Source organism: Pogoniulus pusillus, chromosome 23, assembly GCF_015220805.1.
Source record: "Pogoniulus pusillus isolate bPogPus1 chromosome 23, bPogPus1.pri, whole genome shotgun sequence".
In the NCBI taxonomy this organism is placed as follows: Eukaryota; Metazoa; Chordata; class Aves; order Piciformes; family Lybiidae; genus Pogoniulus; species Pogoniulus pusillus.
The window spans coordinates 1263023-1281101 of NC_087286.1; the positions used below are offsets into that span (position 1 = coordinate 1263023).

The window sequence follows — 18079 nt, forward strand, 5'->3', positions numbered from 1 at the left end:
GATTGTATGGTTTCCTGTGGCTTTTTCCCATGCAGCTGACAGCCACTTGTAGCTGTGAGCACCAGAAGTGCGTTCTGGACATTCCATGAGGCAGAGATGTGGTGCTGAGGGCCATGGTTCAGCACCAGCCTTGGCAGACTTAGAGAATGCTTGGACTGGATGAGATTAAAAGACTTTGCCAACTGGAAGGATTCTAGGGCTCTCTGATCACTGCAGTATAGATGCTGTGATAATGGTGAGGACACAAAGGATGCAGATCTTGTTCTTGAGTGTGTGTTGGTTGTATCTGACCTCCCATACATCAGAAAAGTGCAGAAAACCACTCAGTGCCACCTGAGAAACATCAAGCCCCATCGTGGGTGCAGATGTGAAAGAGTGGAAAATGATCCAGTTGTTTGTCTTGGACATAAACAAAATGAGCAGATGATCCTTCAGGCCTGGATGTGATTTCATTTAGACTGCAATTTCCATCTTCCTGTTGACTGTCAAAGTCAGGACTGCAGCAAGTTCTGCCAGAAAGGGTCACCAGATGCAAGTATGGATGTGCCAGGAGCAGAGAAGGTCCAGCCTGTTCCAGAGGCGTTCAGGCCTTTCTGTTCCAGGTGCCAGTGGCAGTGCGAGCTATGAACACAGGTCTGTCTGGGACAGGGATCTCCTCAGTAGGTACTTACCAGCTTGGGCTTCTGGTAATGATTGGCCAACAAATCCCTGCAGCCGGAGACTTTGCTGAACCCTTTTGTCACAAAAGAGAGAAAATCTTCTCCTTAGCCCTGGTTTGGGTTAGAAGAGACCTCCAAAGGTCATCCAGTCCAACCCCCTCTGCAGTCTGCAGTCAAGTCTCCTTCCACAGCAATCTCTCTGTGGCCTTTCCCTGGATGTGCTCTGCTTTTTCACTCAGAACTTCCAGAAAGGAGGCTTGCTGAGAGCTTCAAAGCTTTGATGCTTGGCACAGTCGTGTTGGTCGCAGTGCTCAGTTAGTCCCACATGGCACAAAAGCCACTCTGTAGCACAGCAGCAAGGCCTCCAATCCACGTGGGACCCTTCAGGCAATGCGTTGCTCACAGCCTCTAAGGCCTGAGTAGCATCCTGCTGCCCCACAGAAGCACACGGGGAGATGTCCCACCCAGCAAGCAGCCATAAAATCCTCAAGGCAGGTGCTTTAGAGGCACCTTCACTGAAAGACTGCTTCGTGCCACCCAGGTGCTCCAGCTCCTGTAGACTCAGCTCAGGAGGCAGGTTCTGCTGCTCACAGAATGTCAGGGGCTGGAGAGCAGCTCGAAAATTCATTGTCCCCCCCCCCTGCCGGAGCAGATCACCTGCACCAGATCACAGAGGACCACATGCAGTCAGGTTTTGAGTATCTCCGGAGAAGGCTCCACAAGCCCCCTGGGCAGCCTGCTCCCACGCTGTGATTCAGGAGCAGGACTTCAGTCCTGCAGCAGCAGACACAGCCGCCGCAGCCAGGAGAGCAGAGAGATAAATGGGCTGAGTTAAATCTGTCGGAGCTCAGGAAAGCCCTCCCTGGAGCCGGTGTGTCCCCTTCTGTCTCTGCGCTCCGCTCCGGCTGCAGCCCTGGCAGCCCTCCTGCGCTCCCTCCCCGGCGCTGGTCGGAGCAGGCTGATCGCACCCGAGGGAGGAGTGATGGGCGCCGGAGGGAGCAACCCAAATCCCGCTGCCCCGAGAGTAGGTCCCTGCTGCTCCCACAGCCCCGGGAGCCGGCAGAGCCCAGCCGCTCTCGGTGGGCGTTGGTGCGGAGGCCAAGGGGACTGCCCTGCGCGGCTCCGGAGCCACATGCAGCGCCGGCAGGCTCGCAAGGAGGACACAGCCCCAGCAGCTCGGCACCTCCACGGCAGCTGTCGCCGCTCTGTCACCTGCGTGTGCCCGGGAGGAGGCTCTGCCCTCCGCCGAGGGGGGCAAAATCAGCTTAGGAAGGCAAAGTTTGACGCGCGAATTCCTGTTGTTGCAGCGTGCCTCATGTGACAGGATATTTCCTTATCATTCCCAGCGCAGAGCTTTCCCCGACCCCAGCCCTGCGCCAGTGCCGGAGCTGCCCGGCGGGACGCGCTCGGCGCCGGGCCATGGCTGCCGCCCTGCTGCTGCTGCTGGCGCTCCTGCCGCGGGTGCTGCCGCTGCTGGGTGAGTGCCCGTGCGGGCCGTGCGGGACGGGGCGGGAGAGGAGCAGGGCTGCGGCCAGCATCGAGCCCAGCCTGGCTGGAGCCGTGAGCTGAGACGCGCCCGGAGCGGGGGCGAAGCCCGCGGCCGCCTTCGCCCCGCCGGGCCCTGCTGCCTGCCGCCCCTCACCGGCAGCCCTCGCTGCGGCGTGGCTGAAGCTGCCCCATGGGGCAGCCCTTCTGAGCGGGTGGCACTGCGGGTGCCCAGCACGGCTGGCGCTGCTGGTGCCTCAGTTTCCCTGCTGCTCCGGGAACTCGGTCCGGATGGGTCACCCAGCTGCCTCTCCGCACCTCCGTCTGCAGAGGGGCCTGGCACTGGGGCTCTGCCTCTCTCCCAGGGCTCTTCCCTTGGCCTGGGGACCTGCTTTTGGCTGATGGCTTCTGTGGGGCCGTTAGGGTAGCTGAGGTGTGGGCATGGATGGGAGCTGTGAGAGCCTTTCTTGCTGGAAGCTGCATCTGGCAGCCCCTGGCCCCGAGAGCTGCCTGTTTGGCAGGGCACAGGGAAACTCTTGTGTCTCGCTCAGCATCCTCAGCCTCCACTTTGAGGTCTGCTGAAGCACAGCTTTGTAACCTTTCTTGCTTGGTGTAAGTAGCAGCACTGAAGACAGTCACCCTCCCTGCCTGCTGCCTCAGCGCTGTTCCCTCTCTTGCCTCTGGACTTTGGGGTGCTCTGCTGGTGTTCTCCATTGGTGTTTAACTCTGGTGGCACTTGACTGGCTTCATGAGTTACTTCTGAATGCCACTGGCAGTCTGTGAGCGTTTGCAGATGCTGCAGAGTGGAAAGCTGCCTTGGTGTGCTGGACATAAAGACACTTGGCCAGTGAGGCTTTACTGCAAATGGCACAGTGCTTCAGATGGAAACTGGGGACAGAGACAGGCAAATAGTCAGTGTGGTGCATGGAGAAAAGTGAAAGCCTATGAGAAATGCTCTGTTAGGATCTGCTTAGGGTAGCTGATGGAGAAGATGGTGGATCTCCCTGCATGGGTTACAGCAGTCAGGTCAAGTTGGTTCCAGTGGCTTGGACGTTCCTCTGCGTTTTAAAGAACCTCTTTCCAGGAGTAATCTTCAAAAGAATGAATCTGTTAGAAAGTGGTGTGATTCAAACTCCCCAGCCTGAGGTGCTCATGCTCACACTGTGGTGTGTTCACAGAGAGGAGCTGCCTGGGCATAGGAAGTGCTGTGCAGGTAGCTGGCTTGTTTCATAGTCTCCTGGAGCGGTAACTCACGCAGAAGTGCTGTGTGGGTATCCCTTTGGTGTCCAAGCAGGCAGGACCAGCACAGCAGCAAAGCTGTAAAGCAGAGCAGGAGCATGGAGTCTGCTGCGTGAACACTGAGGTAGGAGCAGCTCTGAGGGGAAGGAAGCCTTGAAGCTGCAGTCTCTGCCACCTTTGCTCCTGCACATTCTCTCCTGCTCTGTCCTGTTTTGATGCCAGTTTATTTGCAGTGCCTGCAGGGCTGTTGTTCCTTAGCTGCTCACCCCTCTCTTACCCTATCAGAGGCCCTTGTGGAAGCAACTGTGTTGCTGCTAAGGCTTTGTAAAGGTATAGTCACAATAGCAGAGGGCCAAAGATTTGTCTTGTTGGGCTTAATAACAATTTTTGTTTGCTCATTTCAATATCCAGACCATTTTGTTCAGCTTTCTTACCTCGTTTCTTGAAGGTAAAACTCTGCACCCATTCAGGCTTGGGTGCAACAATCCAGGCTTTTGGCTTCAGAGCACCTCATGTGCATAGCATCCTCTGTTAACACCATAAGCTGCATCAAATATGAAGTGATATTTCAGGCCATAGCTACAGTTCTAGCAGTTTGGAAGCTCAGGCAGTGTTTTCCCCAGATGTGAAAATGTCTGACATCTCTTGCCCCAGACCTTTAACTGAGGTTTCAGGAAGAGGAGACTTGCAAGCACTGCACATATCAGTTTACAATAACACAGTGCTGAAAGCTCCTAGAAAAGCAGGATAAAAAAAGTTATCAGCAGCAGTGATAATTATACATTTCCTTGTATTGTGTGTGGGCAAGGCAGGTTGGCAAAAGGCAACAATTTCTGGATCCTGTGCTCATCAGTTTCACACTGCCTCCCAGTGAACTGGAAGCCAAAGGATAGGAGAAGGAAACTGAACCATAGATGAGATCAGTCTAGGTCAGCTCTTTCTCTGAGAGAGAGATTATTTGTTCCCAGGTTGTCCTCCTGCAGAAAATATGATAATTTCCACACTGGAGCCTCAGCAGAGAAGGGGAAGTTCTCTGTGATTAGCCTTAAATGTTCCTCTGCTGTAAATTTCATTTGCTGAATTGAAAATAAATAATGTATCAATTAGCTTCAGTTCCCAGACTGAATCACAGTTTCTGGTCCCAGTTAAAATAGGAGTTTTGAGACCTCGTGCACCCTTTCTTTTTGTGTGCACCTTTTGCATTGTGATCTAATACCAGAAAGAACCAGTAAGTTACTGTGCTAAAAGGTATCCCAAGGGGATTAGGAAGGAGAAATTCCCAGTCTTGGGGCAAAACCAGCTCAGAAATGTTGCACTCCAAGTCTAAGAGATGCTAGAGACTTTTCTAGTGGTTGCAGTTTTGGGATAAACCTTGAACCCATGAAAATGCAGGTTGTGAAGTGCTCTTTGCTAAGAGAGAGGAGCAGCTTTGGGAGGTCTGAAGAGCTGCTGGACTCTCCTAAGTCATTGGGAGGCATCCCTGGTGATGGCACAGGCACAGGATTTCATTTTAATGGAAAGCTGGAGGAAAGGAGAAAGCAAGCACCGATGAGTGCAGCTGAGTAAGGACTGTGCTCTTCTACCCCACAAGGGTCTTGTGTGCAAAGGTTAGAAAACCAAGAACCCTCTCAGCTGAGACTTGAAGGTTTTTAGGAGAGCTCCTGGAACTGAATTCCCCATTGCAGGGGAGTGGAGCCTGAAGAATCACAGAATCACAGAAACATGCAGGTTGGCAAAGCCCCTCAGGATCACCAAGCCCAGCCTAAATCCCTGTTCTACAAGATTCACCTTAAACCATAGCCCCAAGCACCACATCCAAACCACCCTGAAATACAGCCAGGCTGGGTGACTCCAGCACCTCCCTGGGCAGCTCATTCCAGTGCCTGACCACTCTCTGCCTGAAAAACTTTTTCCTAATGTTCAATCTAAACCTCCCCAGCCTCAGCTTGATGCCATTCCCCCTTGTTCTGTCTTCAGTTACCTGTGAGCAGAGCCCAGCAGCAGCCTCTCCACAATGTCCCTTCAGGCAGTTGTAGACAGCAGTGAGGCCTCCCCAGTGGTTGTTGTTGTTTCCTCACACCTGGGAGCCAGGATGAAGGAGCTGCTGGGGTGCAGAGTGCCAGAATCTGCCAGCAACTGGCATGCCATGAGGGTGTCTTTTCCCTTCAGTTTAACCTGTGCTTTGAAGCACACAGACACTAGACCTGCACAGCTGCTGCCTTGCACTTTGGAGGGCAGCTGATTGCACCTCAACAAAACAGCTGAAATGTCCTCATGCCTCAAGCAGCTGCATTCTACAGCCACTTTAGCAGGTGTAGGTCACAGGACCACTGTACTGCCCTCTGCTGAGCAGAGGCTGAGATTTTAACCCCAAGAGTCATGTCCAGATTCATCTTTCATTCAGTTCCATAAGTTTGCTTCAGACTGAGTGACTGCAGTGTGCTTTGCCTTACAGATCCTAGCATCTTCTTAATCTACAATGAAGACCACAAGCGCTGTGTGCTGGCTCAGAGCTCTAACTCAGTGACAACTGCTCCTTGTGTCCAAGAGAGTGAGTCACAGAAATTCAGGTGGGTCTCAGATCACCAGCTGATGAGTGTAGCGTTCAAACTGTGCTTGGGAGTGCCTTCGAAGAAAGACTGGGTCCCCATCACCCTCTACCCCTGCAACAAGGGCAGTGAACTCCAGCGCTGGGAATGCAGAAATGAGACTCTCTTTGCAATCCAAGGGGAAGATCTGTTTTTCAACTATGGAAACAGACAGGAGAGGAATATTATGCTGTACAAGGGATCTGGTTTGTGGAGTAGGTGGAAGGTCTACGGCACCACAGACGATCTGTGCTCTCGAGGCTATGAAGGTAATGTGCTGTGCATTTGTTTCTGCATTTCAAATTCATTTCTCTACCTGTCTGGCTGCACTATTGAGAAGCATAGGAGAATTGCCTGCCTCTTGCTGCTGAGTGTGACTGCTGCTGAAATCAGCTGTCCTCCAGCCCGTGTGTTTTGCGGGGTTCGGTTTGCTTTCCTGCCTGAACTGGCAAACTCCTGGTAGGTAATTCACCAAGCATGGTCAGCATTTGTATTGGGGGGGGGGGGGGGGAAATGGCTCTAGCAGTTCTTGCAGCCATTAATATAGTCAAGTAGTTATGGTTTCATATAGCTACTCATGGCCCAACAGTTAGTGGTAGCTGTTACTATTTCCATGGGCACAGAAAGGTTCAGTGGAAGCCTATAGGCTGTAGATGTCTCTTTTCCTTAGGGACTAAACATTAATTACGCTCTTGATATCTTCAGCTCCAGTCTGCTGAAGATGCTCAGCTCCTAGATGTTTGAAGTGAGTCTCCCAGTTGGCACTGAAGTGGTAGACAAGAAAGAAGACATTTTAACCGCTTCAGTTTGAAGGGAGTTGTGTCTGATACATACAAGCAGATGTACAGACACTGATGGGAACTTCCTGGGAATACCTTTGGCTCACCAGTTGGGTTTCTGGGATAACCAGAAATGGTCACAGAGGGAGGGATGGATGCCTTTGGTGTGGTTTACACACCGGCTTGTGACATGACTTGTCCTTGGCCAGAGTAAAAGAGCAAAGCAGACCAGGTGAAAGGAGGCAGGGGGATGCCATTCCTTCCTCCTTGGTGTGCTCGAAGCTCTGTGAGCCCCTGGCATGCCTCTGCCGCAATAGTCTGCCAGGCGGTGTTCCTCTGGGTGCCTTCTCACCAGTGCTTCCCTTCCCCGTGCATTCCATGTGCACACACAGCAAACTGCTCCACTTAGTTGGTCAGTTGCTCTGATCAGTTTCACAGAGTCAGGCTTCTGATGAAACACAAAGGATCTTCAGCTGCCAGTGGCAATTCTGTCTGAGCATGAGACGCTGGAGTCACTCTGGGGTGTGCATCTGTCAAGTTTCTGCCTTTTCCATGGCCACCAGCTCAGTGGGTCAGTGAAGGAAGAATCAGCAGCTGCTTGTGCTTAACAAGGAAAAGGCTTAACTGTGAGCAGTTGACACTTTGGATTGTTATGCAGTAAAATTTAGCAGAGGAGTGTTCCTGTTCCAGCTCAGTCAGCTCTGGTCAGTGCTCTCCTGAAGCAATACAAACGTGCCCTGCTGTGGGCATAGGATCAGCTCAGAGGGTGAAGTGCTCAGTGTCCCTTTTCTAGTGCAGGTTGTACACTAAGCTGGCAAGCTCAGTGATCACAAATCTGAACTGATTCCCATGCTTATTGCTGCTTATGCCTTTTGAACTGGTTGTGTCTCCTTAGATACCTACACAGTGAGAGGAAATGCCAATGGAGCACCTTGTGTCTTCCCCTTCAAGTTTGGTGATAAGTGGTATGCTGACTGCACAGATGCTGGCAGATCTGATGGCTGGTTCTGGTGTGGAACCACTTCAGACTTTGATGTAGACAAGATGTATGGATTTTGCCCACTGAAATGTAAGTTTTTGTCTGCTCATGACTCTGCTGTGCTGTTGCTCTGCTGCCTGCACAAACTGATCTCCTTATCATGTGCTTTACTGTGCAAGATACAGCCTGAAATGGTGCATTTTGCTATCTCCAGCCCCCTCTTCTTTTAGAAACTAGTCCACTGTGCAAATACAGCATGGGAAAAAACCCTGACCAGGTGAAAGTGTGGGAGGCATCTGCTGGAATCTGTAGTTACACAATTTGCTTAAACAGAAAGCTAATAAGGGGAAAGAGGTTACATTGGAAAATGTGAAAGGCCATGTAGAGGTTTGGGCAGCAGAATTGGCAGCTGGGATAGAGCTTAATTGAAAATGAAGAGTACCTGGGAGAGTAAGCTGTGTTTTAAACATCATGGAGAGGCTCAGGTTGGAAAGGACCTCAGAGATCATCCACTCCAACCTGCCTGCCATGGGCAGGGACACCTCTCAGTTAGACTTGGCTGCTCAAGGCCTCATCCAGCCTGGCCTTGAAGAGCCCCAGCAAAGAGGCAGCCACAAGCTCCCCAGGCAGCCTGTGCCAGAGTCTCAGCACTCTCCTACTGAAGAACTTCTTCCTCAGCTCCAGTCTAATCCTGCTCTGCCTCAGCTTCAAACCATTCCCCTTGGCCGGTCTCTAGACACCCTCATGAAAAGTCCCTCTGCAGCCTTCTTGTAGGATCCCTTCAGGCACTGGAAAGCAGCTGTAAGGTCCCCCTGGAGCCTTCTCCTCTCCAGGCTGAACAGCCCCTGATCCTTCAGCCTGTGCTCCAGCCCTTGGGTCATCTTTGTGGCATACTCTGGATTCCCTCCAGCAACTGTGTCCTTCTTGCGATGGGGACACCAGCACTGGAGGCAGGATTGGAGATGAGGTCTCAGCAGAGCAGAGTGAAGAGCTTCCAGTCAGGTTTTACTAAATCCCAGTACTCCCCAAACCTCTCTGCTCTCTTGGAGCTCTGTATTTAAAATCAGTGAGAATTGTTTATTTCCAAAGTCCCTGCTCTGAGTGCAGAGTTCCCTCTGCAGTGTTAGGACTACATAGCCCTTGATTTAGCAGTGTTGGTGTTCATCAGTTGGAGCAATATGCTTGCAGGGATTTGAATACTTTTAAACAAGAATAAAGTGTCTCTGCCCCTCTGTAAGATCTGTGCTAAGCATTTTGCCTGCAAGCTGCTGCTTTTCTCACCCCAAGGAGGGTGGCACCTTTCCCTCTCCCTTCTTTGTTATTGTTCTTTGCTGTAAACCTCCAGCTGACCACAGTCAGAGCTAAGGAGAGAAATATGCCTGGACATTGATGTGAAGAAAGCAGTTTGGTGTTTTCTGAAGGATGGGAATCATCCAGAGGTGGGCTGAGAAGAATCTCATGAGGTTGAAGAAGGCAAAGTGCAAGGTCCTGCACCTGGGCTGGGGCAATCCTCAATATCCATCCAGGCTGGGGGATGATGAGATTGAGAGGAGTCCTGCAGAAAAGGACTTGGGGAGGCTGGTGGGGGAGATGCTGGACAGGAGCCAGCACTGGGCACTGGCAGCACAGAAGGCCAAGGGCAGCCTGGGCTGCATCCAGAGCAGTGTGGGCAGAGGTGGAGAGCGGGGATCCTGCCCCATGCTCTGCTGAGACCTCACCTGCACTGCTGAGTCCAGCTGTGGGGCCCACAACACAAGAAGGACATGGACCTGCTGGAAAGGATTCAAAGGAGGCCCCAAAGGTGCTCAAGTCTCATATGAAGATAGGCTGTGAGAGAACTGGAGTTTTCCATCCTTGAGAAGAGAAGGCTCTGGAGGAACCTTAGAGATACTTTTTGATATTGGAAATGACCTACAGGCAGGCTGGGGAGGGACTGCTCAGAAGAGCCTGTGGGGACAGGACGAGAGGCAATGGTTTAGAACTGGAACAGGACAGAGTTAGGTTAGACAGCAGGAGGAAGCTCTGCACCATGGAGGTGGTGAGACACTTTCACAGGCTGCCCAGGGACATGGTTGAGAACCCATCCCTGGAGACATTCAGACTCAGCCCTGCTGTGTCCCCAGACAGCCTGCACTAGCTGGAGGTGTCCCTGCTGCCTGCAGGGGGGTTGGGCAAGATGCCCTTGGAGGGTCCCTTCCATCCCAGTGCAAGGTCTGAACCTGTGCCCTGGATGGTTTGGTAGTGAAGCATTGGTATCCTTGCCTGATTTCCATGGATGTTGCATTCTTGCAGGCAAATAAGAATGCAGGGTTTGGTTTGCTGGGCCTGGAGTTTGTGGGGGTTGTGTTGTTTGGTGTTGGGGGGGGCTGTGTGCTTTTTGGCTTGTTGTTGGCTGTGGGATTTTGGGTTTGGGTTTTTCTCTCTGCCATTTTCAAGGTATTCAAAGTCACGTTGGGGAATAGCAATGCCATTGATACAAGCCAGGAAAATCACCTGAAGAGTGCTCCCTCTTTACCATTCTTTGCATGTAGTAAATGGGAGGCATCAGTAAAAGTTTGTTTAATTCTTGGGCATAATTCAAGGAAATCCATTCAGCTGGCTGTGGCTCTTGTTGGAAGAGGCTGCTTTCTGCTGATTGCCTGCATGTTTCCTTCCTGACTCTTCTCCACTGGCTGTGAAATACTCAAGGGTGGCTCATGCCTTTTGAAGAGGGTCAGGCTGTGGTAAGTAGAAGCTTTAGTCAGGCCTGTGAGAGAAGAACGTGCCATATGGGAGCATGATAACTTCATGGACATCAGCAGCACCTTCAGACATGGAGTGCTGCAGTCTGTGTGCCTTGAAGTTTATGCAGTAAGGCTGAAGTGGTCCTTGTTTATTTAACTGCCTGGGGGAGCAAAGGTGGAGATAGGAAGATGTGCAGTGCAAACTGTTCCAGCTGTTCCTGCTGTAGCCTGGGTGTGCAGTTGGGTTGGGAGGGTTGAGGCAGGCTCTGCTCTGTGCTGGGAGTAAAAGGGGCTCAAATGTTCTCCCAAATGGAGAGGGAATAAGACTGTACTTAAACCAGTTACTGTACTGGAGCTGGAGACATCTGAGCAGTGGAGAGACCATGGTTGTGAGAAGGCTGGTAAGGGGCCTGGATCACAGCACTGTGAGGAGAGGCTGAGGGAGCTGGGGGGGGTGCAGCCTGCAGCAGAGGAGGCTCAGGGCAGAGCTCATTGCTGTCTGCAGCTGCCTGCAGGGAGGCTGTAGCCAGGTGGGGTTGGGCTCTGCTGCCAGGCAGCCAGGGACAGAACAAGGGGACACAGCCTGAAGCTGTGCCAGGGCAGGTCTAGGCTGGATGTTAGGAAGAAGTTCTTCACAGCAAGAGAGATTGGCATTGGAATGGGCTGCCCAGGGAGGTGGTGGAGTCACTGTGCCTGGAGATGTTTAAAAGGAGGCTGCACTTAGTGCCAGGGGTTAGTGAATGAGAAGGTGTTAGGTGCTAGGTTGGACTCGATGATCTCAGAGGTCTTTCCCAACCTGGTCACTTCTGTGATTCTGCTTCTGTGACACTGGACCATCATTTAAAAGCATGCAGTGACAGGATGAGGGGCAGCGGCTCCTGATGAAAGGAGCTGCATTTAGAGGAGACAGGAGAAGGAAGTTCTGCCCCATCAGGCTGGTGAGGCACTGGAGCTTCTGCCTGGAGAAGCCCTGAGCCTGGCCACTTCTGCCTTCTGAGGCCACTTCTCATGTTGGCCCTTGCTGTCTGGGTTTTTAACTGGCTCGCCATCGCCCAGGTGTGCCAGGCTCAGGTATGCAGGGGGAACACAGTCAGGTAATGTGGCAGAGAAGGAAGCTGAGGGGAGATCTCGTGGCTGTCCACAACTGCCTGAAGGGACATTGTGGAGAGGCTGCTGCTGGGCTCTGCTCACAGGTAATTGGAAACAGAACAAGGGGGAATGGCTTCAAGCTGAGAGTAGGGAGGTTTAGATTGAACATTAGGAAAGAGTTTTTCAGGGAGAGAGTGGTTAGGGATTAGAATGAGCTGCCCAGGGAGGTGCTGGAGTCACCCACCCTGAATGTGTTTAAGGGTGGTTTAAGGTGAATCTTGTAGAGCAGGGTTACAGGTTGTGCTTGGTGGTCCTGAGGCTTTGCCAGCCTGGATGTTGCTGTGGTTCTGTGGTTCCGTGCAGGTGTATCAGCTTTGTGTGTAGGGCACTTGAGGGACTGCTGGCAAGTGTGGATGGATGCTGCTAAGTGCTGTGGTCAGTGCTTGGGTCTGTTGGCCCCTGTCACTAAGGAAATCCACAGCCACTTTACACAGTGCCCAAAATCAGTACCTAAACTGGGGGTTCCTCTCTCAGAAGGATGGTCAGCTGGATGTTCCCCTGAGCTTGCAGGAGTCTGCTTCAGCAAGTTCTGGAAGCAGTTGTATTGAGGTGAACTGTCTACAAACCCACTGAATTTCCAGTCCCACTCACAGCAGAAGCTGGAAGGCTTTGGCTTGCACTCTAAGGCACCAGTGGCCATCCAGGAGCCCACAAGTGTTCAGTGCTTCATCTGCTGCACTGAGCTATTTCAGCTGCTCCATGGAAAACATCGAGTTGTGGACAAGTTGTGTCTTCAGTGCAGCCTTTTCTTGGCCTCAGTCTAAGAATTAGCTCACATCCTTATGATTCTTTAAGCTGGAGAAGGGTAGATTTGGATTGGAAATTAGGAGGAAGTTCTTTACTAGGAGGCTGATGGGACACTGGGACAGGTTGCCCAGAGAGGTAGTGGAGGCCCTGACTCTGGAAATACTCAAGGTCAGGCTTGATGAGGCTCTAAGCAACCTGATCTAGTGGAGGATGTCACTGCTTGCTGCAGGGGGGCTGGACTGGATGAGCCAACCCATGCATTCTGTGATTGTCCTCCCCAGTGACCAATCCCAAGTGGAGCCTTGCTGCTGTGTTACCCAGAGTGGCTTTTGTGCCATGTGGGACTAACTGAGCACTGCGACCAACACGACTGTGCCAAGCATCAAAGCTGCCATGTGCTGCAGAGCAGCTCTAGCTGCACTGTTGTGCACTCAGGGCCCTGCTTTGAAGCTCTCAGCGAGCCTCCTTTCTGGAAGTTCTGAGTGAAAAAGCAGAGCACATCCAGGGAAAGGCCACAGAGAGATTGCTGTGGAAGGAGACTTGATCAGTGGACTGCAGACTGCAGAGGGGGTTGGACTGGATGACCTTTAGGCCTCCCTTCCAACGCAGTGCCCCCAGTAACTAATCAACTTTAGCCACTCATCTTCTGTCTTAACAGCAGCTTTGACGTTCCAGAGACAGTGGTGACCTTGTGCATTGCCTGTGTACTGTCCAGCACAGCTCTCATGGGTTTACCTGGATTTACCAACTCTTCAGGGAGCCTCAGGCCTCCTTTCAGCCCTGATGTCTATAGCAATGCTTGGGGTTTGTGTGTTTGTGCTACGTCATTTATTCTGTCTTTCATCTGGCTCCATCTTCACAGTCAGTTACAACTTTTACAGCATCACAGGGGGAAACTGAATGAAGTTCAGCAGGGGCAGGTGTAGAGTATGGAACCTGGGAAAGAACAACCCCAGGGAGCAGGATAGGTTGGGGACTGAGCTGCTGAAGAGCACTGAAGGAGAGGACTTAGGAGTCCTGGTGGCTGGCAGAATGGCCATGAGCCAGCAGTGTGCTCTGGTGGTCAGGAGGGGCAATGCCATTCTGGGTTGTGGTTAGTAGGTCAAGAGAGGTTCTCCTGCCCCTCTGCTCTGCACTGGCGAGACCACATCTGGAGTACTGTGTCCAGTTCTGGGTCCTCCAGTTCAAGAAGGGCATAGAACTGCTGGAGAGAGTCCAGCACAGAGCCACAAAGATGATTAAGGAAGTTGAACCTCTTCCTTATGAGGAGAGCCTGAGGGAGCTGGGGCTGTGCTGCTGGCAGAGGAGGAGACTGAGAGGTGACCTCAGCAGTGCTTATAAAGATCTAAAGGTGAGTGCCAGGAGGCTGCAGCCAGCTCTGCTGGGTGATGCCCAGGGACAGGACAAGGGACACTGGATGCAAGTTGAGGCAGAGGAAGTTCCATGTGAATCTGAGAGGAATTTTTTCCCTGTGAGGGTGACAGAGCACTGGCACAGGCTGCCCAGGGGGGCTGTGGAGTCTCCTTCTCTGGAGATATTCAAGAACCTTCTGGATGTGTTCCTGTGTGACCTGCTCTGGGTGATTCTGCTCTGTCAGGGGGTTGGGTGGATGAACTTTCGAGGTCCCTTCCAGACCAGGACACTCTGTGATTCTATGATTCTGTGCTTTCTTTTTCTCCCTGCAGTTAACAGTATGGATTCCCTGTGGAATACAGATCCACTAACAAATGTCCAGTACCAGATAAACTCTGATGCAGCCCTGCAGTGGCACCAGGCAAGGAAAAGCTGTCAACAACAGAAGGCAGAGTTACTAAGCATCACAGAGCTGCATGAACAAACATACCTGGCAGGTAGGGTGACGTTTTCCATCAGGTTTTCTTGCAGTAGTGCATTATTGTGACAGCGACACTTCGACAGCAGGTCCCATCTTCAGAGTGGGCATTTGTGCAGTCCTGGTTATCACCAGATTGAAGCTGTTAACTGGGATGATTCACTTGGAGATGAGGAGATCAGGATTGGGCATTTTATCCTGCTTTGCCCAAAATGGAGAGAAACACAGAACTGCAGCAGCCAGCTGGGTCAGGCAGTGAAGGAGCACAGCAGACAGCCCATGGGCTTTTCCTCTTAGGGGTTACACACTGTGGTACAAAAGGCAGCAGAAGTTTCCAAGATTGGATGTCTGAGTATTTGGCTTGGTTTGGAAGTAGAGCCTTTCCCATGGGAGCAGAAACATGCCTGCTCTGAGGACTGATCTCTCTAAGGTGTCCAAGTACAAAGCTGGATGGTTAAAGATCTAAACCAGATCTAACCCAGTCCCAGGCCTGCTGTGTCCCCAGCATTCAGTGACCTGCCTGGATGTGTTCCTGTGTGATCTGGTAGAGGTGAGCCTGCTCTGGCAGGGGGGTTGGACTGGATGATCTTTCGAGGTCCCTTCCAGTCTCTGACCCTGTGTGGTTCTGTGGTGCAGGTACCAAGATCGCATCCTCTGTGTGCTCTGTGTGTACAGGTCGTAGGTGTCGTGTGCTGGGGCTGGCCTGGCTTTGGTCCCGTCAGTGTGTGCTAAGACAGGAACAGAAAAGCAACCAAAGGGCTGACAGAGAGCTTCCTTTTTTTGCAGGCTCCCTCAGTGCCTGTGGAAGTAGCTTCCAAACTGCTCCATGAGGAAAGTTCTCTCCTGCAGTTGTGTGCTGTTGCGTGGAAGCCCATGGAGTCAGAGAGTTAGAGGTTGGGTTGGAAGGGACGTTGAGGTATTGTTTAGTTCACCCTCCCTGCCAGGCAGGCACATATAGGTTGGACAAGAGGAACAAGTTCTGCACCATGGGGCTGTGGGAACACTGCAACAGATTGCCCAGGGAGGTGGTTTGGGTCCCATCCCTGGAGATATTCAAGGTGAGGTTGGGCAGGGCTCTGGGCAACCTGACCCAGATGAGGATTACTGCAGAGGGCCTTAAACCAGATGACCTTTGGAGGCCCCTTCCAACCCAGCCCATTCTGTGATTCTGTGATTCTGTGATCTGCAGCTTTCCAGGATGCTGTAAATGTGACACTTAGCCTTGTTAACTGTGTTGGAAGAGGAAAGGCAGAGCAGGAAACGAGGCAGCTTGCCTTTGAGAGCTTGGGCTGTGGGACTCTGAGTGTCACTGTTAGCCATTTTGTGTTGTACAGTTCTGAGGGGAAAGAAAATCTGATTGAGCACATTTCATATTTTTGTATTCTGAAAAAACAACTTTTAGAATGGAATTAATTTAATATTCATAGAATCACAGCATGGGCTGGGCTGGAAGGGTCCTCCAAAGCTCACCCAGCCCAACCCCCTGCAGGGACATCCTCCACTAGAGCAGCTTGCCCACAGCCCTGCCCAGCCTCACCGGGAGTATCTCCAGCCATGGGGCCTCAACTACCTCCCTGGGCAACCTGTTGCAGGGTTCCAGCAGCCTCCTGCTGCAGAACTTGTTCCTCACAGCCAATCTCCATCTGCTCTGCTCTGCTTTGCAGCCATTGCCCTCGGCCTGTCCCTGCAGCCCTTTGCAAACAGTCTCTCTGCAGCCTGCTTGTAGCCCCTTCAGGCACAAGCCCTTGGCCTGTATTTTGTTGTTCTGGAGAATGTTAACACTTTCTGGTTTCATACAATGATGTTCTGATTCTGGAAATGAATATCTAATTGTGCAATAGGTTAAACAGTTCCCTGTGCTGGAGAGTTTCAACAGCCCATAATTTAGTATTTTCCTACTGTGGAAACTGTTAGTATTCTGTGTGGTAGTAAATGCAGTATTTTATTACTCTGGAAGAAAGAGAAGTTTCCTTTTGGTGCTGTGTGGTGGAGAGAGCCCCTGCAGAAGAGCTGCTTTGCTTGTGCTTGAAGCTCCCCGCAGCTGGCAGCCCAGCTGAGCTGGCAGGTTTGCAGCCGCAGCACAGCCGCTCCCAGAGGACTCACTGTGAGCTGCTGCAGCTGGGATGCAGCTCTCGGGCTCTGGCTGTGCCCTCTCAGCTTCCCTCTGCCTCTGTTCCCAGGTGTGACTGCCAGGCTGAGCTCTGCTCTCTGGTTTGGACTCAACAGTTTGAACTTCAACGGCGGCTGGCAGTGGGTCGGGGGAGCTCCTTTCCGCTACCTGAACTGGCTGCCAGGTAAGGGTGAACGTTTCTGTGGCCTGCTGCTTTTCTGCTCTTCTGCAGTCCTTGAGCTGCTTTTCACAGGATCACAGGATCACAGGATCAACAAGGTTGGAAGAGACCTCACAGATCATCAAGTCCAACCCTTTACCACAGAGCACAAGGCCAGACCATGGCACCAAGTGCCACGTCCAGTCCTGCCTTGAACAGCTCCAGGGACGGCGACTCCACCACCTCCCCGGGCAGCCCATTCCAGTGTCCAATGACTCTCTCAGGGAAGAACTTTCTCCTTACCTCCAGCCTAAATCTCCCCTGGCACAGCCTGAGGCTGTGTCCTCTCGTTCTGGTGCTGGCCACCTGAGAGAAGAGAGCAACCTCCCCCTGGCCACAACCACCCCTCAGGTAGTTGTAGACAGCAATGAGGTCTCCCCTGAACCTCCTCTTCTCCAGGCTAACCAATCCCAGCTCCCTCAGCCTCTCCTCGTAGGGCTGTGCTCAAGGCCTCTCCCCAGCCTCGTTGCCCTTCTCTGGACACGCTCAAGCATCTCAATGTCCCTCCTAAACTGGGGGGCCCAGAACTGAACACAGCACTCAAGGTGTGGTCTGACCAGTGCAGAGTCCAGGGGCAGAATGACCTCCCTGCTCCTGCTGGCCACCCCATTCCTGATGCAGGCCAGGATGCCACTGGCTCTCTTGGCCACCTGGGCACACTGCTGGCTCATGTTCAGGTGGGTATCAATCAGCACCCCCAGATCCCTCTCTGTCTGGCTGCTCTCAGCCACTCTGACCCCAGCCTGTATCTCTGCATGGGGTTGTTGTAGCCAAAGTGCAGCACCCTGCACTTGGAGCTATTGAACCCCATCCCACTGGACTCTGCCCATCTGTGCAGGCAGTCAAGGTCCCTCTGCAGAGCCCTTCTGCCCTCCAACCCGGCCACATCTGCTTTTGCTGCTGAAAGGCTCTGACTGTGGCTATCCACACTGTGAGCCATGGGCTTTGTGCCAGGCATGCATGCTGGGCTGGAATTGAAGCCCCATTCCTGGAAGTTTTTAAGGCCAGGCTGGATGTGGCTCTGAGCAGCCTGATCTAGTGTGAGGTGTCCCTGCCTGTGCAGCAGAACCTCCCAAAGTGAAGATGTTGGACTAGTCTGCCTTGCAGCAAGCCCAGCACCTTCATACCTCAGCTGCAGTGCTGAGCTCCCATGCTGTTGTTTAAGGGCAGTTCTCTGCCTCTCTGGTGTGGTGGAGAGGAAGAGCTCTTCTCATGTACTGTTCAGAGTGCCTGTTCCAGGAGAGCTTTTTCAAGGACCCATATTGCCTTCCACTGCCTGCTCAGGGAGTTTTTGAAGGCTAATTTAAAGTAGATGTCAGAAGTGTTGCTGTGTAAATACTCTGCCTTAGAGCCATAGAATTGTTTTGGTTAGTAAAGAGCTTTTCAAGTGTTTGAATCTGGTCACTGTCTAACCTTGCCAAGGCTGGGGCTGAGCCATGGCCCTCAGCACATCTCTGCCTCTTTGAAACACCTCCAGGCACAGGGACTTGACAACATCCTTGGGCAGCCTATGCCAGTCGTTGAGACCTTTTCAGGGAAGACTTTTTTCTCATCTCCAATCTGAATCTCT

The 18079-nt window shown here is 52.3% G+C and overlaps 1 protein-coding gene across 3 annotated transcripts in view; it reads left to right on the forward strand.

Annotated features, from left to right (window-relative positions):
- Positions 1 to 1790: 1790 nt before the first annotated feature.
- MRC1 (mannose receptor C-type 1) overlaps positions 1791 to 18079 on the forward strand; it is an 83480-nt gene continuing 67191 nt past the window's right edge. Inside the window, exons 1-5 of one of the 3 annotated variants that reach the window (XM_064162327.1) lie at positions 1791 to 2136; positions 5839 to 6240; positions 7646 to 7819; positions 14034 to 14198; positions 16360 to 16473. In XM_064162327.1, coding sequence (XP_064018397.1) covers positions 2079 to 2136; positions 5839 to 6240; positions 7646 to 7819; positions 14034 to 14198; positions 16360 to 16473 — 913 coding nt within the window. In that variant the 5' untranslated portion in view covers positions 1791 to 2078. The remainder of the gene's footprint in view (positions 2137 to 5838; positions 6241 to 7645; positions 7820 to 14033; positions 14199 to 16359; positions 16474 to 18079) is intronic. The other 2 variants (XM_064162326.1, XM_064162328.1) reach the window with 2 other exon arrangements.